General features: G+C 41.4%; 2 protein-coding genes across 3 annotated transcripts in view; one reads left to right on the top strand and one right to left on the bottom strand.

The window, feature by feature from the left end:
* The first annotated feature begins 204 nt into the window (after window positions 1-204).
* On the top strand, window positions 205-14174 carry CD164 (CD164 molecule). Of its 2 annotated transcripts, XM_024551795.4 has the most exons (6): window positions 206-495; window positions 3360-3449; window positions 4838-4909; window positions 6527-6562; window positions 10144-10188; window positions 11638-14174. In XM_024551795.4, exons 1-6 carry the CDS (start codon window positions 324-326, stop codon window positions 11802-11804), a joined length of 582 nt encoding a protein of 193 aa, XP_024407563.1. In that variant the 5' UTR covers window positions 206-323; the 3' UTR covers window positions 11805-14174. The 2 variants fall into 2 exon arrangements, with proteins under 2 accessions (XP_045044600.1, XP_024407563.1); XM_045188665.3 differs by lacking the exon at window positions 6527-6562 and having other exon boundaries at window positions 205-495.
* Window positions 14175-22795: 8621 nt separating this feature from the next.
* Window positions 22796-26663, bottom strand: part of LOC123478881 (coiled-coil domain-containing protein 162-like) — a 33828-nt gene continuing 29960 nt past the window's right edge. Inside the window, 1 exon segment of the mRNA XM_071219628.1 lies at window positions 22796-22902. Coding sequence (XP_071075729.1) covers window positions 22796-22902 — 107 coding nt within the window.

Raw genomic sequence — 26663 nt, 5'->3', positions numbered from 1 at the left:
ATCACTGGGCAAAAAAAATAGTTTCATATGTATAATACTTCGGGTGGTTTGCAATATTACAGTCTCTTTGGGGGACAACGGTGTACTCCCTCGGTTTATTCTGGATGCCTGTGTTCCCCCTCCCGTAGTATTCCAGTTGGTATCGACTACACCCGGTCTCCGCCCCGCTACGCCCCCGCACGCCGCGGCCTGGGGCCCCTCACGTGACCCCAGCGCGTTCTTGCTGGGGGAGCGGAGTGTAGGAGGAGGTGCCGCAGGAGACGGACTTGCCCGTCGAGCGTTGTGCGCTGCAGCTTGGGCAGAAGACTGACACTGAGGTCGCGATGTCGGGGCTCTCCCGCCTGCTGCTTTGGGCCGTCGCCTGCCTGGCCGTGCTCTGTGTGCTGACCGTGGCTCAGAACACCACCCTGGCCCCGAATACGACTTCAGCGCCCACCAACCACACGCTCTCGACGCCGTTGACCACCCTCGTTCCGGCCACCACTCCAGCACCAGGTGGGTGCCGGCCCGGCCGGCTTTCTGCGCTCTCTCGTTCACCCGCCCGGGCGAGCTGCCCTTCTTGCCCTCCGTCCGCGCTCCGGCAACATGGCGGCCCGTCCGAGTCCGGTCGGGGCCGGGCGCGGGGTAGCCGGAGTGGGGAAGCGCCATGGTGAGAAGGGGCGGCGGGGCCCTTACACAGTTTATAACCCCAGTGTCCCAGTCCGAGGTGCTTTATAAAAGTGGAGATTATGAAATCTCCAGCTTGCCGTGGGCTGGGAAGAAGGGACGTGGCTTCCTTCCACGGTGGAGGCAGTGGGGTTGATCATGGGGCAAGGCGACATGTCCCCTAAGTTGGCGAAGAGACCGAGGTCCCTCTCCCTAAGGTTAGTTGTTTGTCCACCCAGGTCTTCAGTCCAAAGGGAGGCTTCTCCAGAAGTTGCAGAAGGGGGAAGGGGAAACTGAAGACATTAATTTTCGCTTGTGTGTCGACACTTGGGTCTGAGAAATAAGTCGCCTGAGATTTAATTACGTTAATTTTGCGGATAGTTACGAGATTTACCTTAAGTTTGGCCGTTTAATTAAAACTTTACACCCCGTGCTACGTGCAAACGACGCAAAGTACCCATTCGTGTAGCCAGTGTTTGGCGTACGTCTGTCTCAGACTAAACTGGAAGATAGGTGGTGAAACCGCGAGTAGAGAAGTAACTGCTGGGACCGTTTGTATAGTAGATTGTGAAGCTGGGAGTGGAACCAGGTCTGTTGATTTTCTAGACTCCGATCGGGAACACACCTTATGTTAGTCTTTGCAGCCTACTGGTTGAAGCATACACTGAACCTCACTGTCGTGACAATACGAAAAAGAAGGGAAGATAAATTTGAGATAGTAAGGTGAAGAACTAGATATATAAAACCTGCAGTCTAGTGTGGCTGGTTAGTCTAGTTAATAGTGGGTAAGTAACTGGCATTTTGATGGAATAATCTCTAGCTTTTGCCTTAGTGTTTTTCTTAAGGTCGATCATACTGTTGTACAGTATCTTCCCTAGTTTTTGTATTTTATAAAAGCTTAATAAAATATTAGTGAACTTAGAAGTATTTGTTAGAGCAATGTAATGGTAACATTTTAAATTTTTTAAATGAAAGGAAATTGCAGTTCAATACTGGAAGTTCAAACCTGCCCTATTTTTAAGATGATAAAGCGGCATATGTTTCATCTTCTAATTACTTGGCAGTTTCCTCTCAGAATTGTAGTTTCGTTGTGTTTTTTGTTTTTTAAAGAGAAGCTTGGAAATACGAAATTAATTGACTTTGTGTAATTTAAATGCATGCAAAGGAGATGATTTGTGTTTTCTGTAAGTGGTAGTTGGGTGGGCTGCAATCTGAAAGGCAAGTTCAGTTCATTGTATCATTACTATGCTACCCAAACATTCCTCATCAAACACAAAAGAGTTGAAACAACTAGCATTTTTCATCTGTGTACAAACCTCTGAAAGACTTATTTCTGCTTTGTGACCCCTCCCCCCACATGTGTCCTCTGTCTCCAATAAATACTAATGATGAAGTATAGAAACGCAAGCCCAGTTCTGTAGTCTAGTTTGTACAGACATTGAATTGTAATTAGCCTCCTTTGAAGTCTTATTTCTAGGATATTTGGCTTAAATTATCAAAAAAGATCTTACTAACTTGTTAAATTACATGTACATGGCTGTAGCGCCCTCCAAATGTGTTATCTCTTATTCTTCAGTTATAGAGGACCTTGGAAACAGTGGATCATTTATTAATGACAAGTCTCTGGGGTTTTTCAGAATGGGCATCATTAAATCTTGGGCTCAACCTTTATTACCATTACAAACTGTAGTGTCTCATCTGATGTTTTGGGGCAATGATTTCTTTGTCTGTATTGTTGGCCTTGTAACAGTCCTTTTTGTTCTCCAATATTTTTATTTTTTAAGGATGCTTTAAAATGCATCGCGAAATCCTGAGTGTGTGTGAAAGAGTTGCCATGTAAGAAGGGGCTGTTTTAGATGGGTACCAGGAAGTGTTCAGTGTTCCACTAACTTGTGTTTCCCCCTTTCTCTTGAGTTGACTCGGGCCTTATAAGTCATTTAAAACGATTGGAATTTCTTAGCCAATTTATAAAGGTGTGTGTGCGCACCTAAAAAAACACACACACACGAGATCTACCCTCTTAACAAATTTTTAAGGGTATTGTAAGTATAAACTATAAGTACAGCGATATACAGATCTCTAAAACTTTTCCTCTTGCATGAAACTTTATAGTCTTTGGACTGTTCTCTGTTCTGCCCCCATGCCTTACAACTACCATTCTACTTTCTGCTTCTGAGTTTGACTCTTTTATTTTAAGATTTTATTTACTTACTTTTGGAGATGGGGGTGGGGAGGGAGAAAGAGAGAGAGAGAAAAGCATTGAACTGTTGCCGGTTGCACATAACCCAACCAGGATCCAGGCCCACAACCAGGCATGTGCCCTGACCAAGAATCCAGCCGGGGACCTTTCCCTTTGCCGGATGACGGGTCAGCCAGCTGAGCCAGGGTGATCTTGTCTGAGTTGACAATTTTAGATAATATAAAAATGGAAATGCAGTGTTTGTCCTATGACTTGCTAATTTCATGTAGCATAATGTCTTCAAGGACTATGCGTGTTGCAGTATATGACAGGATTTCCCCTTTTCAATGACTGACGTTCCACTGTGTATGTATAATACATGTTTGTTAGCATTTCATCTATTGATAGGCTATAAAGTATTATCATTTCTCTGAATTAGTAAGTCTTGTATATAATGTTTACTGTGTTTAAAAAAAAAGTAATACAAAATATCAGCTGCCAATTAATTGATTGCATACATTCTTCCCTACCCCAGAAACCTGTGAAAACCGCAACAGCTGCATTTCCTGTGTTAATGCTAGCAGTACTCTTGCTAATACTACCTGCTTTTGGATGGAATGTAAAGGTAAGAAACTTTGAGGTTGTTTTAATTTTGAGAATGCAAAACTGTTTTGTTACACTTTAAAAAATACTACAGGATATCGAACATTCGAAAATTATGTAGAACATTTATGTCAGTGTGCACTTTATTTCTGCAAGTCAAGTACATTTCCTACACAGTACCAATTACCTAACACTCCCCCCTAAAATCTCTTGTTGTCGCCCATTCCCCTACCCCCTTTAATTCTTTAGACTTGATAATTAAAGCTTAATAGTTTCAAAGGAAGAGAGATTATAGATCTTTGTAGTATACAGTGAAGATAGCTGTGAAAGGAAGTTGTGAGATTTTCCTCTGAAAACTTCCCCAGAAAAATGTTGGAGGCATTTATTCTCCATGTGTCCGGCTAGATGAACTTAGAGAGAGACCTTATGAAACTTAAGATAGGGGAGAAGGATGAGGTGGGGAGTCAGTTCATTCTTTGCTGTGCTTTTGTTAAGTTTTAAAGTTACTTTAATTTGAGAAATAGAGTTAGATGGAGATACTTGGAAATGCCAGTTAGGTTTTTGTTAGAACCATGGGAGTACAGCATAAATTATTGTTTTCTAAATGTAAGGTGCTCGCATTTTTTTTCTTAATCAATATAGCAGGTTTTTTTACATACAAAAATAAAAGAGCCAAAGGTACATGTTAAGCTTCTTTTCTCTTCATTGAAAAAATTAAGAGTTCTGAATATTGTATCAATAGGTAACAAAATATAAAAACCTTTTTAAAATTAAGGTATTAGTAAAATTAATTTGGGGTTGTTTACTCTTGTATAAGAGTCACTTTTTTTTTTAAGTTCATAAAATGGAATTTAAAAGTGCAGCCCTCCCTCATATGTATGGCAGAGTTGGCAAGTTTCAAAGCTTAAGTACCCTTCCGTGGGATTTGTAGGGGAAAGCACTCCCTTACTCTTGCTATAAGTCTTCCATCAGCCACTGGTTTTAGAAAGTGTAGAAGAGGCAGAGATGAGGAACAGAGGACTTACTGCTGCCTTGGTGGCACCTCCCCTTTTTCCGAAGCCTTTTTCGATCCTGACCGCTTCTCCCTTACTGACAAGGTCCTCATGTGCATTCAAGCAGCCCTCCTTGGACAGCAGTCTTACCTCAGTTTTAAAAGCTAAGTGTTTCTGGGTTATCTGTTACATATTTTCATGGGGATTTTAAAAGGATAATATTTGGAAAGGTGCGGTATAATATTGCTAAGATAATGGGGGAAAGAATAACAGTATTTTGTTGGTGTGTGAATGGACTTCTATAGTGTTTATGCCTAAGTTCGGTTTTTGGAAGCTGTCCTGGAGCTGAGTAATAAAGTCAAAGATAGTATTGAGTGATTGATGCTGTTTACCGTGTTTGTTTTTTCTTCCATCACAGGTAAAAGCTACTGTTCACAGAATTCAACAGTTAACGATTGCCAGGTGGTAAACAATACAGACTTCTGTCACGGTAAGTACTCACACTGGCTGCTGGGGAAAGCGGTCACAGAGAGGTGAGGAAGATCACTGCTTCAGGAAGCCTTATTTCCGTGTTTGGTTTGAAGTATTTCTGTAGTTCTAATCTTGTTATAAGTTTCAATATGAATAACATTTATATTGATTGCTAAAAGAACAGTGTTTCGAAGCTTGGTTTAGTGATTTGGCTATATTGGGAATGTTATAAATACAGATTCCTCCTCTCATTATAATTTTTCACTCTTCTAGAATCTCACTGCTGTTTAGACCTCTCTTTATTTGTATTTTATAGGCATGGACAGTCTTATTGTGACAATTTCTTGGCTATGGTACTGGTGAATGTCATAGTGTCCAGCTAGTGTGTGCTGTGGTTAAGTAAATCTATTTATTCATCTGTTTTCTGTACTTTAATTTGAGGAACTTGATCACTCTTTAACCTTTACTCTTTGCTCAGGAAATAGTAAAATTCCTAGCTGAAACAGTGGATTTTTATAACAAGACTATAAATTAATAGGAAAGTCAAACTCCTTTTGGTGCATAACTAATAATTGAGCAAAAGGTTTTTCTGCAGAATATCAATAATCTTAAAAGACTACCTACCTGTAACTAATTTTGTTGGGTAGGAGTTTTCCCATCTTCCCCCTTCCCAACATGAACTTTGTAACTTAGAATTTCATTAGCATGAGATCAGTTATGCTCTATGTAGAGTGCAATAACGTCATTTAGGTTATTTTAATGTTTGTTAGAAAAACCAATAACTGTGTCATACTTTTGATTTCATGATATTGCCTATAAAAAAGATTAAGTGACATTTTAAGAGAGAGTAAAGAAAAACTGAACAAATAATTCTGCTTATTTGATGATGTATCAGATTAGAATGGTTTAAGAAGTAAGTTCACTTAGCCATCCAGTAAAGGAAGCCTGGGCTCAAGTACAGCTAGCAGGCTACAGTATAGCAGCTCTACAACTATTAGGGACCCAGGCTCCTCCTAAGTTTTTACTGTCATTCCTCAAAAGTGGGCTTTGACCTTGTTCTCCAAGGTGAATTCTCATGTTTCAGCCATGTCATTGGTTTTCCTGCCAGCAGGAAGAAGGGAAAGAGAGGCCCATATCAGTCCTGGCTGCATAGCTCAGTTGGTTAGAGCATCATTCCTATATACCAAGGTTGCAGGTTGGACCCCGTATCAGAGCACATACAAGAATCAACCAGTGAATGCATAAAAAAGTGGAGCAACAAATCACTGTTTCTTTATCTTTTCCCCCTTCCTTTCTCCCTCTCTCTCAAAAATCAATCAATCAAAAAAATTTTTTAAAGGAAGGCCCATATCTACTTTATGTGTGCTTTCTGGAACTTACACATGGCTGCCTAGCTGCAGGGGAAGTGGAGAAATGTCTGCTGGGTGAAGGGAAGTGTTGTTGAAAATTGGTGCTCCTATTTCTAAGGAAGAGGGTGTAATATTGGGTGAAACTGTCAGTCTCCTTCACAGGTAGATGGTACTAAAATGTAACAGTTGTAAAGTGGCACTCAAATGGCTGCAGGTTAGGAAGTCGTGTTAGCAGATTGTGATTTTTAGACACCTTTGACTTACGTACTTGTTTGTTTTTTAAATAGTGCCCACTGTTGCTCCATTGCCAACCAATTCTACAGGTAATATAATCAACTGTTTCTCTCGTCTTCTTCCTTTCAGGATTTTTAAGCTCTTTTGATGGATAACATTTTAGTAAATACCTAAAAGTTGTTAATTTTAAAACTTGTAGACATACTTAGGTGTGGCCCACCACACTGATGTTAGTGTGTGCTGTTGTGACAGCAACACATTCACGGAGCTAAGCAGATTCCCTGTAGCTTTGTACATTGAGTCCACAAACCGCTTTTTATGGGCTTTGCGAAAATCTTCGTAAATTAAAAAATGTAAAGGAAATTAAAATTCCCTATAATTCACATCATCCAGAGATACCAAAATGTTTTAAGTGATTTGAGTTCTTCCAGTCTTTTCTATGTGTGTATCTAAATAAATAAGCTTATTATGGAATTGGATAACACGTACCTACACGTTTGAGTTGTTTCCCTTTTACTACAGGCGGCGGCGTACGCACTTTTCACTCTGTGCTTTTGGTTAAATAGTTAGATTGGAATACCTTATATGGAAATACTTGCTGTCATCTCTGATTGGGTTGATTCAAACAACATTCCTAAATGATTGTCTTAAGACACTCAATGCTGATTGCTTTCCAAAAAGATAGACTACTACTTCTCATCAACTGGAAAGTTTTTCATGACACTCAGTGGCGTTAGATGACATCTCCTATTAAAAATCTTCACCAATTTGAGATGCGGTCAAGATGGAGGCGCAGGTAGACATGCCTCACCTCATTGCACAACCATACATGAGAAGGAACATAACTAACTTAAAAATAATAAAGAATGGCTAGAAAATCACCCTGAAAAACACCCAGAACTCTACGGAAGTCCGACAACCAAGGATTTAAAGAAGCTATATTCATCCAGACAGGTAGGAGGTGTGGAGAGGCAGCGGCGACCAGCGAACGGGCAACCCAACATTCACATTTGGTGGATAAAACTCGTGGGGACACCTTGTGAGCAAGCCAGCCCCAGGGCTCCAGCACTGGGGAAAAATAAAGCTGTGTAACTTACGGCTATAAACCCAGCAGGGACTGGGTGGTGGACGAAACTGCCCATACATACACATTTAAACATACCCACCCTGGGAAGCACAACCAGGACAGCTGCTGAGGGGCACCAGTCTCATATGGGAAGTGAGTGACTGGAAACGGGGCAAGGGCCAGGCAAGCCCCCAGAAGTTAGCCAGCAGTAGCAGTGTCCCCTCTTCAACCCTTCCTTCACATATGGAGCCATGGTTGCCCCGCCCTGGTAAATACCCAGGGCTCTGCCCCATATGACCTAACACGTGCGCTCAAATGGAATCAGAGTGGCTCTACCTAGTATACATCCACAGGGAGGCTGCCAAAATCAGGAGACAAAGAAATACAGCCCAAATGAAGGAACAAACAACCCCAGAAAAAGAACTAAGCGATGTGGAGGTAGCCAGCCTATCAAATGCAGAGTTCAAAATGTATACTCAGAATGCTCAGAGATCCCACTGAATATGGCAGAAGCATGAGGGAAGAAATGAGAAAAATTCACAGGAAACCACACTGAAGGGAGGGGGAAGCCAGGATTCAAATCAGTGATTTGGAACATAAACATTAAGCCAGAACAAAATGAAGAAACAATTCAAAAGAAAATGGAGTTTAGAGAATGCTCTGGGACATCTCCAAATGTACAAACATCTGAGTCAGGGGTGCTGGAAGAAGAAGAGCAAGACATTGAAAACTTACTTGAAAAAATGAGAGGAAATTTCCCAAATTTGGCAAAGAAAATAGACATACAAGTCCAGGAAGCACAAAGTCTCCTAAATAAGTTGGATCCAAAGAAGTCAACACTGAGACACGTCATAATTAAAATTCCAACGGTTAGTAGCCCTGGCTGGTGTGGCTCAGTGGACTGAGCGCCAGCCTGTGAACCAAAGTGTCGCTGGTTTGGTACCCAGTCAGGGGACATGCCTGGGTTGCAGGCCAGGTTCCCAGGTTACAGGCACATGAGAGGCAACCACATGTTGATGTTTCTCTCCCTCTCTTCCTCCTTCCCTTCCCCTCTGTCTAAAAAAACAAATCTTTAAAAAAAAAAAAAAAAAGCCAAAGGTTAAAGATAAAGGGTGGATCTTAAAAGCAGCAAGAGAAAGGGAAGAATTACCTACAGAGGAGTTCCATAAGACTGTCAGCTGATTTCTCAAAAGAAGCTTTGCAGGCTAGAAGGGCCTGGCAAGAAGTATCCCAAGTCATAAAAAGCAAGGACCTACAACCTGGATTACTCTATCTAGCAAAGCTATCATTTAAATTTGAGGGGCAAATAAAGTGCTTCCCAGACAAGGTAATAGCTCAAGGAGTTCATCATCAACAAGTTGTCATATGAAATGTGTTAAAGGGATTTAGTTAGGAAAAAAATTCTGTTAATGTATTACTTTGGTCAAAAGTAAACGTGCAGACAAAACTGGTAATAGTGTTTTAAGATAGAAAAATAATTTGATACATGTTTAATTGTAAAGTGTATTTTTTGAAGTTAGAATATATAAGCAACACAAAAAAACTTTGGAGGAGTTGTAAATCTTAAAACAATCATACTCTGTAATCTGGGAATTCTGTATAGGAATCAGTCCTATCAGAGATGAGATCAAATATTTCCCTGTAGGATGAGCATAGTATGGAGAAATGAGAGCAGAGTAGGTAAAATGCAACCAAGAGTAGAGTAGGCGAAATGTGTACACTGGTGAGAGAGAAGGGATACGAAGTATGGAGATATCTATCAGCGTTAACATATTTGCTGCTATCCAGCAATAGTATCAATACTAACAAGTCTGTAATACAGTGCTTTAGTTCCTACAAACGTTATGTTCAATGTAATTCTTCTCAAGTGTCTATTTCTTGAGAGGCATCATCAGGTAATTATTTGAGGGGTAGACTAGAGCTTCCACTGGGCTCTTCTAAATTGGGGGAACTGTGGCCTCAGGGCACCTGTTATCAATAAATAAAGTTTTGTTGAAACAGTCATGCTCATTCATTTGCATGTTGTCTTTGGCTGCTTTTGCACTGCACAGTGCACTGAGCATAAACTGTTTACTATCTGCCTCTTGAAGAAAAGTTGGCCAACCTCCTGAAACGAAGACGATAAGCAGATCTTGATACACATGTAAGAAATACTGAGTTGCCCTTCTTACCTTGACTTTTTAAGTTAATTTTTGTCTTAGAAGCAATATTATTTACAAAGAACCTATAGTTCCCTCACATGAACTCTAATTCTTACCCTTCTGTATGTCTTTTTGCAAACCTTATCTGGATGTATACATATTGTTATGTGAAATGTGTTAAAGGGACTTACTTAGGAAAAAAATTTTGTTAATGTAATGCTTTACATTATCTATTTACACATAGACACTAGCAGAGCTACAATTTATGATTGCTTAATGTTTTAAAATACATTTAAAAGCTAGTATTTTGGATATGTAGATAGTGAACCATTAACTGAAATTTGGCCTTACTCTTAAAAAAAATTGAAAACGTGGAAGTTGACAGCATTATTTTAAAAAGGTAGATGCTAGATAACAGAACTTTAGAGATTTAAATTATTAATATGTTGTGTTTGTATTCCAGCTAAAACCACAACTGTGCCTTCCTCTTCTACAGCTACTGTGCCAGGTAATGAGACTTTCCACACTAACAGAGAAGCAGGATGTGTGTGCACCGCTGTTGCCTTTTACCACGCCTGCCATCGTTTCCAGTTCACCCATGAATGGTTATGAACAGAAACGAATCTCTCATACGTCTTTAGAAGACCGGCATAGGCTGTTAAAGCAGTAACGGCAGGTTTTCTGGGGGCCCTTACCTAGGTTTTTCACCTGTAATCACATTTGGCGTGACACATTAGTATGAAATGTTTTTCCAAAACCCTTTCAGTGTGGCTTGTACATGAAATCTAATTTCTTATAACTTAGAAATTAAATACTAATTACTGTTAGGAATTGGATATGTGCTGTATTAGACCATAGTGGTTTGAGTGAAGATAATAAAGCCATCCTTTTACTGAGAAACACTTAAAAAGACAAGCTCACTATTTATTAGTGTGCACCTTGGCCATATTTCTTACTATTTCTCAAATTCCTTTGTAATAACTCTTGAAAGTACATGTGAAAATTAACTTTTTAATTAATGATTTGACATGTTACAAACTAAGTTATAGTTAGACATAGTAGATACACATATTAGGAACCCTTCTTTCTATCCATATTTAAAATACCATTGTTTCTGATTAATCTTTTATAATTATCTGAGTTTTGGCTTCATTCTTATACTACCTTTATTTCACTTTTAATGAAGCCATTCTGTCTTCACAAGAAAAAATACAGAAAATTTGTAATTAGTTTTAAAGCTGGTCTACTTACTATATAAAGCCACTAGAACCAGTGTTTATTTGATATTCTATTTAAGAAAAATGTTAAAGTTATTTTAAATAAGAAGCTGCTTTTTATTAAAAAGTGAGTGGTGCTTCGCTTGAATCATTTAATTCCGTGAGAAGGAATTCAAATTTTTGTGCCTTCCCCCCAACCCATGACTTTATAATGACTATCTCATATGTAAAATCTGCAGAATAAGATTTAAGATAATTTTATTGACAAGTTCTTTCGCTTATGGAATTATAAATTGCAGATACTTAAGATTTTTGTAAATTGAAAAATTGCAACCAAATTTTTTAATTTACATTATATGTTTAGTAAAATTCAAAATGTGTGAATTTTCAACACAAATTAATACTTTTATTTAGCAATTCTGTATATAGTCTGAAGAAATTGCAAATTTTAAAAGTGCTTCACATGTTCCCAGGGCATAATTTATATACCAGGAGAGTGTTTTTTGTCATTTGCGTAGTAAAGTTGTAAAGCTACAGTAACCACTTGATCATTGTGAAACATGGGCTTGATAAGTAATTTGTCATCTTCAAGCAGATATAAATCTTAGTTGTAAAGACTTGACTGAAGAGGAAATACTTTATAGAATTTAACACATGGCAAAGTAGAAACTCAGGTGGGCCTTGAAATCGTGATAGAAGCTAATAAGACTTACTGTTGTTTTTTCTATCTTATTTAATAGGTTCAACTAATACCACTTTAACTCCGACTTCACAGCCTATGCGAAAGTCTACCTTTGATGCAGCCAGTTTCATTGGAGGAATTGTTCTTGTCTTGGGTGTGCAGGCTGTAATTTTCTTTCTCTATAAATTCTGCAAATCGAAAGAACGAAACTACCACACTCTGTAAACAGACCCACTAGATTAACAAACAAGGACTGTCGTGTAACTCAATGAAACCAAAATATTATCTTTCAAGATGTCCCACGTGGAAGACGCTATTCCAGGATCTTTAAATTTTCAAAGGATGCATATAAGGTATTTTGGAGCATTGTGCTTGAGGAAAAATCAGTTAAATCGTTTTGTTCCACAGGAATATTTAAAATACTCTGCATGAATCCTTGTGGCTGTCTTCTTATATTTTTAATGGCTGCTGCTGTGGGATTATGTTCTCTTCTTGACATGCCAAATGTAACTGTAAGTGACAGAAGTACTGTCCTGCACAGACGACCTCATGACTCGTCGGGCAGTTAAATTTAGTCATTTTAAAGCCTGAAAGCTGCATTGTTTACATCCTAACTCAGGATGTACTTTAGTGACCAGAACTGAGAAGAATGTGCCAAGTGAGCATCAATCAGGTGGATTTTTGGCAACCATTTTAAAAATGGAATAAATGTGTAAGCTTAATATCCATAAAGTAAACTGTATTCTTAGAGTAAAATTTTGTGCTGAGAACAGTCATTTTTTCTGCATTAGAAATACAAGGCCACCCAGGGAATTACATTCCAGATTTAAAGTAATGAATGGAAAGGATACAAACTATTAAAGAGTAGCAGGTTATTGTTAATACTTGTAAAGCACCTTATATCATTGAGAAAATAAGGAACAGTGCCTTAAAAGACAGATTGAAAGGTAGACTGTAATGTAAAATGTTTGTGATTTGTCGTTTCCCATTAAGGAAGGTAAAAGGTTTTTTGTGAGCAGTAGTAAACCTGCTTTTAGATATCATGCTGTTAGTACTTAATTGAAAACTTACCTACTTTACTTCATAACTGAGTAACTTAAGCTGAAGGATGTTATACAGAGTTGAAAGTGTTCATCTATTGAACTTCCCAATGTATTTCTTATAGCTGTTAAAAATATAATAGATTAAAATTGATTTAATTATATTTTCCTTTGTATTTCAAAAAGTATCCTAACACTATTGTATCTCAAAGAGAATTTTTACCAAGCTATCTTGAAAAGTAACTTCTTTCATGAGGCAAGAAACAATCAGTTGTTTTAGAATCATTTACTGTTCAAATGAGCCAGTTATTTTAAATTTTGAGACAGCATGTGTGACCAGTGTAATTTCACAAAATCTAAGGATTTGTGGTTGATCAGAGTACTGTAGGTTTTTAATGGTTGCCCTGGATAAACAGATTATGCTTTCTCTTTTTCTTTCTTTTTCCTTCTCTCCCAGCCTTCTTAGTTTCAGTTCTCATAGTATAGTAAGCATGCATGCATACTTTTATTTATTTTTCTTAGGAGCACTACGTTTTTTGGTTTTAGAGGGATACTTTTCTTTCCCTGCCTTTGACACATTGGATTAGTTCAGAGGCTTAAATTAGTTTAAAATGAGCTTTTGCCTTTCTAGGTCATTACATTTTTTTGTTTTAGTTTCTTTATTCTGTAGTGGCTGAGTTTAGCCCTTGGTTTTCAATATTTTTATGGTAGGAATGGCAAGTTGCTTAGGTCCATTTCATAAACCAAAATTCCTTACATTTAGATAATAAAGGTTCTTAAAATGAAGATTTACTTGTTTCTTAGTTAATTGCTGGTACAGCTAAAGTTTGTTTTACTTGCACATTTGTACATACACCTAATGTTTTCAAGTGCCTTAATTGTTTAAACTCTCTGGCTTTAAAGTTTTGGGGGAAAGGTGGGTTTACCTCACATTTTTGTGTTTCATTAGTAGTAATATTCTAGTTCCTCACAAAAAGTTTTATTCCGGTGCCATGGCTGTTAGTTTTTAGTGAGTACTATAAGATGCAAGATATATTGGAAAGTGTGCAGAATTTCCGTTCCTCCCAAAGTGGCAAAAATTGGCTACAATGGTATAACTGTCATTTAGCTGGCTATGAATACCTTGTCACACATTACTGTCAACACAGAGCAATGTCCGTGAAAATGTAGCTGATGATGCCTCTCATCTTCTGTAATTTTGAGTACTTCTCTGACAACAGTATCATATAATATGAAATTAGATTTTACAAGAAGATCTTACAAGAGAACTCAACAGACTTTTCCCCTTCTTCCTGTAGCAATTGAGTATCTGGAGCCATTAATAATTTTTGGGTTTTTTTAATCCAGAAGGTATATAGAAACCTTTTCAGATTTTTCATCTGATTATTTCATGCAGATGTAATTCTATCAAAATAGCTTATTTTACCTTAAGATATTTGTTGTACAGGCAGACACTGCTGTGTTAAGAAATTTCTATTTTAGTTTATAAAAAACTGCAAAACCAATCTGTATCATGTACAAAACTGATTTAAAATAAATCTACGTGTTTATTGAATTGATGTGTTTTTTTTATTAACTGAAGTGTGTCTTTACTTTTTGATTGACATTTAATGCTAGGGAATTTACCCTGTCACTGAGAGTGAGTTGTCTACTCAATTTCTATTGCTCCCCAAGACCACCAGCGGGGAGTAACTGAAGTATGTAATCATTAGTGGAGAACAGAGCCTTAGAAATGATAGCTGGAGGGATGACTTTATATGCTTATGGGAGTGGTGTGCAAATTGATTTTCCACAAATCCATAGAAATTATCCACTTAAACTGTACCAGGTAACAAATTTATGAGACTGCTATTCATTGTTACAAATCTGAAATCTTGTTTGTCAACCGCCTTTTTAGTTTAGATTGCATGTAAAGTAAAATTAGTCTTTTGCTTAGAGTACTTTGTATAAATACCTAGTAGCAAACCACATGGCTAGTATATGAAATCTGGTACTTTTGGTCCATGTTTTGGCCAAGATTATATCCTATATTAAATCACAGAACGTGGACTAAGAAGAGAATATAATGTCTTGATTGTGATGTGTTATGCTGCTGTATTCTTTGTTTCTCATGTGTGGGGTTCATTGAGTTACTTGAATCTATGGTTTTCATCAAGTTTGGGAAATTTTCAGCCTTTATTTCTTCAAAAATTTTTTTCTGTCCTCTCCCTTCTCTCCATTACAGACTCTATACAGAGGCCGCTAGAAGTTGCTCCACAGCTCACCCATGTACTGTTGAGGGTTTTTAAAACATCTTACTCTATTTCATGCTAGATTATTACTGTCTTTGAGCTCACTAATGCTATGTCTAATCTGTTGTTAATGTCCGATGTGTGTTTTTATTTTAGATGTCTTTATTTCCAGAAATTAATTTCAGGTATTTTTATATTGTTTATGTCTTTATATAGCCAACCTTTTGTTTGGTTTTTGAACATCTAGTGTAACAATTTTTAACAGCCTATGGGCTACGTCTACCATCTAGGTTACTTTCTGTTGATTTTTTTTTTTTGCTTATTATTGGTCATATTTTCTAGTTTTTTTTCTTATGGGTCATATTTTCTTATTTATTTGCATGCTTTTGTCATTTTTTATTGTATGCTGGACAGATTGTAACTTGTTGGGTGCTGGTTATTTTTGTTCTGGGACTTAAGTTACTTGAAAACAGTTTGATCCTTTCAGATCTTGCTTTTAAACTTTGGTGAGAGCAGCACAGCATTTGTTCTATGGCTTAATTGTTGCTTGGTTCTGAGGTAAGACCCTTCTGAGGATCCAGGGCCCCCCTGGATTACGAAGCTTTCCAGTCTGGGCTAATTGGAGCAGGCTCTGTTCCTAGCCTCGTGTGGGCTGCAGGTGCTGTTTCCTGTCAGCCTTTCCCCAGAGTTGGGCAGTTTTCCTCAGGCGCATGTGCTGACGGATAGATACATTGCTGAAGGAGTGGGGTGGGGCACCTTCTGCAGATCCCTGGAATTGCTCTTTCTGTCACTCCTCCCTGGTCCTCTGCCCCTGGGAACTCCCAGCTGCCTTCATCTCCCTTGAGTTCACCTCCATCTGAACTCAGGAAGTCCAGTAGGTTCTGCCCTGGTGTCCCCTCCCTGCATTGTGGCTGAGAAATCCAAGGCAGTAAGTGGGGTCAGTTCTTTCCTGTCTTCAGGACTGAGACCAGTGTATTGAAACTACCGTCTCGTGTATTTGGTTCAGTGTTTTAGTTATTTCAAAGTTAATCCAGTCTCGTTTCATCTTGGCCAGAAGAAAAAGTTCAAGTTGGGATTTTACAGTCTTAATTTGTAATTGTTCGGGTAATGTGAATATATATGTATCTTCATAGTTTTTTCTTTTAAACTGCTAGAGATAGGTATACGTCGTCTTTGACCATTCCCAGGCCCTTCCCACTTGCTTGCCCTTCAGTTTTCAGAGGTAATTGCTGGAACTGGCTTGGTGTTAAACTTCCCCCACTTAACTACTTGGAGATCTTTCCACGTTAGTTAGGTTGATATACCAGATTCTTAAATTCTATGTTGGTGTACGTGGTCGAGTATCCTAAGTACTTACCTGTTGAAGGATAGTTAGGTTGTTTGCAATTTTCAGTTTTTACTAACAATTTTGCAAACAGTTCTGTACTTGCCACCTTGTTTATGTGTGACCGTTTCTCTAGAGTAAACAGAATTGCAAACCTGTGTTGCGGGGTTTCCACTTGGGAGACTTTAACAGGCTGAGATTGCCTTCCATTTCCCACCAGCCAGGGTGTCAGTGTTTTCTCTGTCCTGAACCACTTGATACTGACAAGTTAAATTTCAGTACTCTGGTGAGGAAAACTTACACTTGGTTACTATCATTAATTTGCATTTCCTCTGAATTGTCTCTTTCTATTGTCTTAACAATTTGTAGGCTTTTTTTTTTTAATCTTAAACTATCCTGAATGCTAATCCATGGTCAATGGATTTCCGTTAATCAATATTTTCTTTAAGTCTGTCTTTGATTATGGTGTATTAGCAGGAGAGTACAGTCAGGAGACAGAAGCCACACGAAATGAACAGGAAGAGTTTGACATAAAAGTGTAACTCTAGGATTGGATTGGACTGATGGGGCATAGCATCTGTAATTGAAGAAATAAAAACTGCAAAGCATTGAAGAGAACTCGGGAGAGTACAGGCATAGCAAGTACGAGAAGTGGCCGCTCTGTTCTCCCTCAGGCTGAATTGCGGAAAGCATCACATAGAAGACGACCTTGCCTCTGGATGAAATCTGTGGTAGCTGCACATCCGTCTGAGATGGTGCCGGGGAAGGTTATCCACAGGGAGGGTACGCCAGTGCAACTTGTGAAGCCATCCAAGGGGGTGTGGGGCAGGTTACCCCACACATAAGAGGTTCCACACCAGGGACGCTCCACTGCTGCGCTGCGTGCACTGCTTGAGCAGGGTGCTATGGTAATTTGCCCAGAACCACAAAAATCCCTCCAGTACCCTCTGCTGACAAAACACACCACCTAGCATAGAAGTACTCGAATGTTCCAGCTCCATTTTCACTATAATGGTGGAGCAGGCAACAACTGGTGGATTCAAAGCTCAAAGCCCTGGTTTCTGTAAATTTGTGATCTTCCACTACTTACTCAGTAATTCTTTTGCCCTTGGTCAGAACCTCAGCTGGTCAGGGCTCTTTACCTAGTGGAGTGACCCAACTATTACCAAAGGGTCCAAGTCTTCAAATTGTCCTACCTGTTTTGGTTGATGTTTCTCGTTAACCTTTTCTATTGGGTATGGAAGGAGTTAAGCACCCGGGGGATCCCATGTTTCCATGACACGGTGCTTCCCTCCACTGTGGGTCAGTAACACAGTCTCAGCCTTGGCAGTCAGGATTGACATTCCAGCCAGTAAAGTAACACCTTTCGCTGCCTGTTGGTTCCGTGGCATAAGAATCAAGACGGCCAAGCAGCAACCTTCCCTTGAATCTTCCATCGGTAGACCCGTGGCTGTGCTCCTGGTTGAAGCGTCCCTCAGGAACTAAGACCTCTAAACCAGGGCTGCTTGAGGTTGCTGGGATGAGAAATACAGTCATGCTTTGAACCAACATATAAATGTTGGTTCGGTCCTATCCATAAGTCAGGCTTGGCCTTTTCCTTTCTTGGCCAGCTAATTGTTAAGACACACCCCAGTCCAGGGAGAGGAGGCAGCAGGAGTTAAAAGAGTTTGAGCCGTGTGTTTGGTGGAAGCTACTTGTGCCTTTCAGACCTGCCCGGCAAGCTAAGTTGATTGTACACTGTTTCCACTGATGATAGCCCGCTGCTCTGCGTGCTCAAGTTTACGGCTAGGTGGGTCCTACCACACCTGCATCATGATGGGAAGCTCGGGCTACACGGTCACCTGCTACCCCATGGTTAGGCGTTCAGTCTCTACCAAGGTGCAAAAGGAGGGTATTTAACATCAGAAGAGGGCATAGATTTGCTCAGAATCTTGGAAGTCTGCCTGTGATTCTCCTGGCGATTGACAAGAGGCTCTGTGCAGGGTTCTGTATGCCGGGGCATTTTTAGGATCTTTGGCTCTGCTGGATCATAGGAACTATGTGGCAAAGCAGCTCATATTAAAACTCAAAATCACAACGGAGCCTTCTCTGACTCTGGTCCCCACTCATAGTTGATCATACGGATGCTGGCTGGGGCGGGGGCTGAGGTAGCACACTCGAACATGATGTATGTTGCCTTCAAAGTCTTAAAAGTCCTGTTGAGCATCATGCTGTTTTTTCATGGTACATAGTGTGAGATGTAGGGTTTACCCTTGACCTCTAGTTCTTACATGTCTTACTAAAGCACCTCAGTACTTACTGCTTTCCACTCTTGATACCGAATCAGCATGTTATTGATGTAGTAGGCCCATATGATGTTTTATGGGATACACTCTGTGTGAATTATTAACTCATGGCAGGGAGCCGGAGAACTGACACAGCCTTGAGGCAAGAATTTGAAGGTGCACGGTGACTTTGTCAGGTAAAAGCAAAGCACTTGTCCTTGCAATGTGGTAAGGAGCAAAAGGCACATTTGCAGAACAAGTGCCCGAGCCGGATTCACTGGCCCCAGTGAAGACACTGCGTCTGGGGGAGCGGCTGCAATTGGAATCACTGCCTGGTTAAGGTGTGGACCTGGTAGCCCCCAGCCGTTTTCCCTGCCATCTGTTTTCCACACAGGCCAAAGTGATGAGTCAAGAGGTGATGGGATAGATCCCACCACCCTGCTTCTTCCCAGTCATTGTCTGGCATTAATCCCCGCAGCTTCTCCAGGGATGCTATGTAGCTTCTGGTTTACTTGACAGAAGGGAGGTTCCAGGGGCTTCCAATAATCCCTGCAATGATAAGCCATAACTCAGGGGTCAGAGAACCAGTACAGGAATCCTTTCAGTTGCTAATTATGTTTATTTGCATTATACCTTCAGGAACTGAGGCAATAACCACGTGGTGGGGTCCATGGATCAACCGGGCCCACTGTAATTCAGACCTGAGCTGAGGCTCTGATCACCTTGCTGTGTGCCTTCATCTTGACTGGTGAGCCACAGCGGTGTTTGGGACCCCCAGGGATCAGAATTGATTTAGAGGTAGCGCCTAGGAATCACCAGATGGTCTGGATATTTCTTTTCCTTTGATGAAAAATCACTCTAGCAAATGAGTACAGATCCTTTAGGGAAAAGTTTGGAGGGAGGTTTATGTTCTGTACGTGCAGCAGGGGTGTAGGGTCCTTCCTCCAGGGGCTGCAGCCTGTCCTGCAGGCAAGGGGCTGTGGTCTGAGAACTGACTTAGGTCCAGAGTCTGGGTGCGAGTCTGTGACTCTCCACTGTGCTGGCTCACATCAGGTTTTGGCTACCAGAGTTTTTCCTTTTACATACATCAAACAATAGTTTAGTCGGCTACCCATGTGTATTCATTTACTCATGGGGACATGTTCACTACCACCAAAGACCTCTGTGTGCCAAATCTCTACCTGGTGACTGATATGTCCCTGCCTTCATAACAGATGCGCATACCTTTGGTGGGTGGCTTCTGCTGCTCCAGGATGGCTTCATCACCGTGGAGGTGAGGGAGCCCATCTCAGCCGTGGAGACAACGAGACTGTAACTTTAGCTGTCACTGTAATTTAGCATTTTGCACAATTAAAATGTTTTTTCTTTTTAGCAGCATTATCCTTGTGACTATAGGAAATGGATTTTAAAAAGACTCTTTGTGGCAGCTCATTGGTTCTTGGACCATGATATGAGCTGAGAATGAACAGACCTGACCTTGCCATTTTCTTTGGTAAGTGCTGAAGTGCATCCAAAAACCCCCATCTCCCACCCCAAGCTTTATGGTCATCATTACCACCGAATGAGTCAATGTGGTAGAAATTTGGGCTCCCAAGGCTCATGCTTCAGCAGGTGCTTTGTCACAACTGACCATAGGTATTAGCTTGGTTCATTGTCATGCCACATGTGTGTCACTAGCATGTCATTTCCTGTCACAAGGAGCTCAGCACTGCATGCAAGTCCAAGGATGCAACCAAACACATCCCAAATCCCATCTTTGTGTGTCTGTCCTCTAGGACTAACCCACTACTGGTATCAGCTTTGTATCAGTCATGGGCCAGTTAGGAGGCAGAAACCACACAGTAATCAACAGGGAGAGTTTACTATAAAGAATTATTAATGAGCCCTGACCAGCGAGCGTGGCTTAGTGAGTTGGGTGTTGTCCTGCAAAGAGAAGGGTCACCAGTTTGATTCCTGGTCAGGGTACATGCCTGGGTTGTGGGCGGGTGGCGGCCAGGTCCCTGGTTGGGGGCGTGGTGAGAGGCAACCAGTGGATATTTCGCACATTTATGGTTCTCTCCCTCCCTCCCTCCCTCCCTTCCCCCTCTCTAAAAGGAAATAAATCTTAAAAAAAAAAGAATTGTCAATGATAAGAGATTGAAGTAATGGGAGGGTTGGCTCGTATGTGATAAGAGTTCAGAAGAATACAGGGATAGCAGATTTAGAGAATATCTGGTATTCCAGGGCTGATGGCCAGACCTCACTGGAGAGGGTGTGCCCCTGAAGGCTCACTGCTTGGCAGAGAAGTTCACTGAGGCTGTGCAACATCCAAAGTGGTGCTGGCAGGAAGGCCCCTCACAGAAGGTGCCATGCCCCTGACACTCCACTGTGAAGCTGCAGGCACTGCGGGAACCTGCCCAAAGGAGCCCCAGGACCTGGGCCAGAAAGCCTCCCCCACCCCCCAGGGTGCTTCCAGCACCGTCTGCTGATAAAGCTTAACATCTTGCCAGTTGGCAAGGAAGCAATATTTGCAGGCTCCAGATTCATTATTTCACAGCAGACAGTTAAGGATGAACTTGGAGCTGAGAGGTTGTTCATTGGTAACTGGTAGCATACCTTGTCCTGTTGGGTTTTTACTTTGATATCAGTCATCAGAATTCCTCCTGGCTTGGAGTTTGTGCGTGTGTCTGTGTGCACGTGTGTGCATGTAGATCTTCATCCAAAACTTGTTGTGTGTAGTGTGAGGGGGCGATTTAATCTGCCTCAGAGAGACTTGGACTTCTCCCTAATTTGAAAAGCTACACATGTCATATGTAAATTTATGCATGCAAATGTTCTCTGGTCTATTCTGTCCCATTCATCTGGTTATTACTTTACCCAAGGTAGATTTTCTTGTCTGAACAGAGAGACTTGGATTAGGACGTTCTGAAAGTCTGAACAGAGTGTTGGCTTTTGTAGGCAGAATAAAAAGCCTGTTAAGAGAGGATGATGTTCTTAAGTGAAACAAATAGAAATGAGTGTGTTGAAGTTTATTTGGATTAATCTCAGTTTTCCACTGGTTAGTAAATACTGCTTAGTAGCAATGCCTTTCTCCTGGCTATTTCATGTAACCAGTATTTCTAGAACCCAGGTTGAGAAGCTGCTGGTTGACCACAGGCAGGCCTGGGTGGTAGAAAAGCAAATGAACTCTTTTATTTTAAAGTCCGGGGCCAGCTCCTACTTCACGTGGGACATTTGGGGTATAATCATGTCAGTCCTTCCACACTATCTTTGCAGTACTGATAGTAAATATTAGATAAAGGGTTTAATGGAGTCTAGAATCACTTCTATTTATTTAAATGAGTACAGAAATAAAATTTGGGGAAGGATTTGTGATCACCAGTCAGGTCTAAATAGGGTTCTGGATGGAGCCGTCTAAACTTGCAAAGCTGAAAGTTGGACGTCTTCTGCCACACTGGGTAGGAAAACATCACCGATCCCTTTTCTGTGTTTAGTAGGCACCTGCAATGCTAATATTCAGTAGATCTTTGAGCTTTTAAGGAAGATAGTGAATAATTCTTGTTACAGCACCACTAAAAGTCGCTTTTACTCATGAGACCAAGATCACACCATTCAGTCTGGTTTAGGCCACTTAGTGGGCCTTCTTGTACACATTTTGCCACTTGTCATAAAAGAACTGGTGAAGAATGAATCCATCAGTGGAAAGCCATTTCCTGCTAAGGAAGTAAAGATAACCCATGTTTGGACTAATCTAAAAAGTCCTTAATATTTTATCATTTGTGTCAGTGCAGCGCTATTTTTTTGTTTTAGAAAATCTGATGTTCTTACATTCCAGCCACGTATACATTTCTTCAGTCTGACTCTCTGACCTGTCTCACAGGCCTTGCTTGAGAAGTCAGATCTGAGATAGAGTTGAAGAGGTTCCAAGTAATTTGTTGCCTTTCCTGGACCTTAGGTTTCTTATGTGGCGTCTCTATACTTGGGCACCCAAGCCAGGGGCCCACAAGGCACTTTCTTACTTATGAGGATTTATGTATGTAGTAGGATAATGTCCCACAATCTGATTTCATGTCACCCTTCTGAACCTCTCCCATATCGTGGGTCTCCACTAGTGCATGTCGCTACTCTGCAGCCTTCTCAACCCTGTGCTGGGACACCCCATGGCAGACACAGGGGCAGAGAAATGGGGATGGAGTGATCTCGAAAGCCCTTGTGGCCCCATCCACACCACCCGGACACTGCTTCCTTTGGGAAAAGTTTTTCAGAAACGAGCAGACACATACTAGGGTTCCAAGTGTTAGTCAAAGATGACTCCACGGAGACTGGTGAGTCAAGCAAGCGTGGGCACTAGCAGCGTGGCCCTACGCTGTCCAGGATCTCAGCCGGGGCTGTTCCCAGCCTGTTTCTTCCCTCTGTGTGTGTTGTCTCTGGACGGCGTCCTCGGAAACACTGCGGCCAGCTTTCGGTCCAATCGCTGGACATCAGCTGCAGGATGACACCTTCGAAAAAGGCTTTAGCATGGCCTGTTTTCTCTGACAGAATGACAAAATGTTTTTCTCTTAATTTTTCTTAGAGTAAGAGAGAAGGAATTCTTTTTTTATTCTTTCACTTATAGTTGACATTCAGCATTACATTAGTTTCAGGCATACAGTACAGTGGTCAGACATTTATGTCATTTCCAAAGTGCTCACCCCAGTAAGGTGAGCGCCCGCCTGGCACCACACACCGTTACTACAGTATCATTGACTGTTGCTGTGCTGTATTTCACAGCTTCAGGGCAGTTTTGTAACTGCCAATTTGTACTTTAAAATCCTTTTCAGCTCAGCCCCCCAACGCCCTCCCGCCCAGCAACCATTAGTTTGTTCTCTGTATGAGTTTGTTTGTTTTGATTGTTCATTTATTTTATTCTTTGGATTCCACATATAAGTGAAATCATATGCCATTTGTCTTGCTCTGTCTGACTTATTTCACTTAGCATAACACAAGGAGAGGAATTCTCAAATGTGTTAATCAGTATGTAACTCTCTAGGGGGATCCTGAAAGACTGGAGCAAAGAGTGTAATGCGTATTAAAATAGTACTGAGAAGGCGGTGGAAGAGGATGTAAATGTTTCACATGAACTAAAAGCTGACATTTAAAAAATTATTTTATTGTTGTTCAATTACTGCTATCTGCATTACCTCCCACCGCTCTTCCCCCCGCCCCCAACCAAAACCACTTCCCTCCCTTGCTTCCAACCCTGGCCCCTTGGTTTTGTCCATGTGTCCTTTGTAGTTGTTCCTGAAAACCCTTCTTCCCACAGTCCCCTCCTCCCTCCCCTCTGGCTATTGTTAGATTACTCTTAACTTCAATGTCTCTGGTTCTATTTTGCTTGCTTTTTTCTTTTGTTGATATGTTTCAGTTAAAGGTGAGATCATATGGCATTTGTCCCTACCACCTGGCTTATTTCACTTAGCATAATTCTCTCCAGTTCCACCCATGCTGTTGCAAAGGGTAGGAGCTCCTTCTTTCTCTCTGCTGCATAGTATTCCATTGTGTAAATGCACCATAGTTTTTTGATCCACTCATTTACTGATGGGCACTAAGGTTGTAAAAGCTGAAATATTTTTTAAAAATCTTCGAATACGTGCTATATGCCTCAAGCTAATCTGCATTCCAAGAAATTCTTTGGAGGGCAGATATCTGGAACTCTGCTCTCCCAGGGGGCTCGGATAAGGAATCTGACACTGCTAGTTGATTGTATATGAGTGGAGAAAAAAAAGGAGAAATTCGGAGACAGAACATAACAAGGTGTTGTACTGACTTTGACACTGATCTGTAATTGAGTAAGCACTCTGGGATTGTTTCAATATCAGAATTTTATTACTGAGGCAAGATGGCAGAGTAGGAAGCCCTGGGCCCTCTTTCCCTCCACTAATATGATTCAGCAGCAGTTCATGGACAAATCCCTTTTGTGAGAAATCCAGACACAAGCACCTAGATAAGATACCGATACAATTTTTTAATGTAAGTTTGAAGTGACCCTAAACCTATAATTTCTTATCTACATGTTTTACTGTTTCATATATATATATATGTATATGTATATATTCAAATTTATCCTTACCTACAGTTTTTGCCCTTTGAATCCTCCTTGTTATTTTATTGCCCATTAGATTAGTCTTTGAAAGGTATTGCTGGGAGTATCTGGGTGATGTGGAAGCAGAATTTAGGGTGTACAGAGCCTGGGATATGAGGCCTATAGGTTAAAAATGTTAAATTATATTTCTGGTTGCAATATACAGGCCTAGATTTAATTCATAAAATTTTACAGCTTAAAATGGGCATAAAATCCAGCTCCCTTAATTTTGAGTCAAAAACATCAAATCCTGGATAGAGTCTTTTGCCTAAGGGTCACATGACCAAGTGAAAGAGAAGACGATGAGGGGTGACTTGGACTGTTGTGGGTAGAAGTGAACAGACTGGAGATACTCGCATTGATAGGACTTAGTAATTAACTGGATTTGCAGTGTGAGGAAGGATAGCTCCCAGATTTCTGGCTCAGGCAACTGGATAGACGTCAATTTTATTTTACAGTGGATCTTATGACTCTGGCACGTACACACTCAACTAATTGCTAGTTACAAGATTAGAAGGACAGATGTGTGCAAAATGGGTAAATGTGCAGATGGGAAGCAGATAAAGATTAGTTCAAGGTCCCTGAGAAGGCCGGAGCACATGGAATCGTGCTCCAGGATTGGCCGGGGGGAGGAAAAGGGCACCATTTCCACCTTAATAGGAGGAAGGAGAAGCAGCCTTATCGATGTAGGATGTAAGTAGGCTGCAGACAACAAGTAGAGGGAGTTTTCTCCTGATGGTTTTTAACTCCTCTGTGATGTGGGGGAGGAGGACAGTGTCTGAAGGTCCGAAGAGACCAAGAACAGTTAAAATGGTTGCTGTGAAGAGGAGCGAGCGAGTGGAGCCTAAGCCCACCAGGCATCTGCGTCTCTGTCTCCAGTGACTTGTTTACAATTGGGCACATGGCCCGGCCAGGGCCTGGTTCTTTTCCTACCATCGCCAAGCCCACTCCTGCCACCCAAGCTTGAATAGGGGATGGAAGCTACAAGGTGGCAGCCCAGGGGCTCCACTCCCTTTGTGCTCCCAGCTTTGTCCGAGCCCAAAGGTGGAGAGAAAAACCAGCCCTTGTGAAGCAGTTCAAACCCGTACTGAACTAACCGAAGCCAGTCCACCTCTGAACATCTCACAGTTTTGTGAGCCAAATGATTTCATTTTTCTCCTGAAGCGTTTTGAGAATAACTACGCTAGAACAAATGATAGTTTCTCAGGAATTGCAAGATCCTAGGGGAATCCATGTTAATGCCCACTAAAGAGAGCTCACCGCCTCCCCCCTGCCTGGGCTTCTGATGCTTCTGATGTGGGAGCAGGGAGGCCACCGCTGTCAGCCCCGCAGCAAGGAGCGTGTGGCCTTACCCTTCCCGCTGAATTTACCCTGTAACACCAACAGTGTAGTTGATATCTGCCTCTCCCCTCAGAGTGCTGGCTACTAAATAGACAGGTATGACCCAGTCTCTCCCCTCCCATGAATGCTCAGCAAACCCTCCTCCTGTCATTGCAGTGGGGGACAGGTGGGGGCCGAGCCCGGGGAGTGACTTTTACCTCGGCTTCCTGGGATAGAGGCTTGCTGCTCTTTCACTCCTGCCACACCCCCAGTCCTGGGGATTAGGCCTCCCCACCTCCCTCCTGCCCCGTGGTTCTCCTTGATAATTGTGCAGGTGTTGAAGGACATGGGTGGCAGTTACATGCACACATTAACCCCGAAAGGGATTAAAAAGACGCTTGGCTGGGCTGGAGGCAGAGGGGAAGGGGAGAGACAGAAAAATCCAAGGGTGTGTGGAAAGGACTGTGCTACACCCAGAGTCATTGGCCAAAATAAAGCCCTTGGGTGTTCTTGATGTTCTCCCTTTTTTAAGTGGGTGGCTGGGGGCAAGGGGTGCCAGCCCCGGGCAGGGCCAGGCAGCAGGCAGCTGCAGGGAGCAGGGCCCCTGCGCCTTCTGGACAAGCCCAGCCTGGCTGCTCTCAGTATACACAAAGTAACTTGATCTGTGTCATCTTGATCTTTGAAACTGATCTTTCTGCTTCTGAGAGGCTGGGTTTTCTTGCATCATTCACACTGGTAAGTAGCCAAAAGGAAACACAAAGTTACAACACAGGTCTGAGAGTATAGGAATCAGCATTTGCACACTCAG

Source organism: Desmodus rotundus, chromosome 11 (genome assembly GCF_022682495.2).
Source record: "Desmodus rotundus isolate HL8 chromosome 11, HLdesRot8A.1, whole genome shotgun sequence".
NCBI classification, from domain to species: Eukaryota; Metazoa; Chordata; class Mammalia; order Chiroptera; family Phyllostomidae; genus Desmodus; species Desmodus rotundus.
This window is presented reverse-complemented; position numbering and strand designations above follow the sequence as displayed.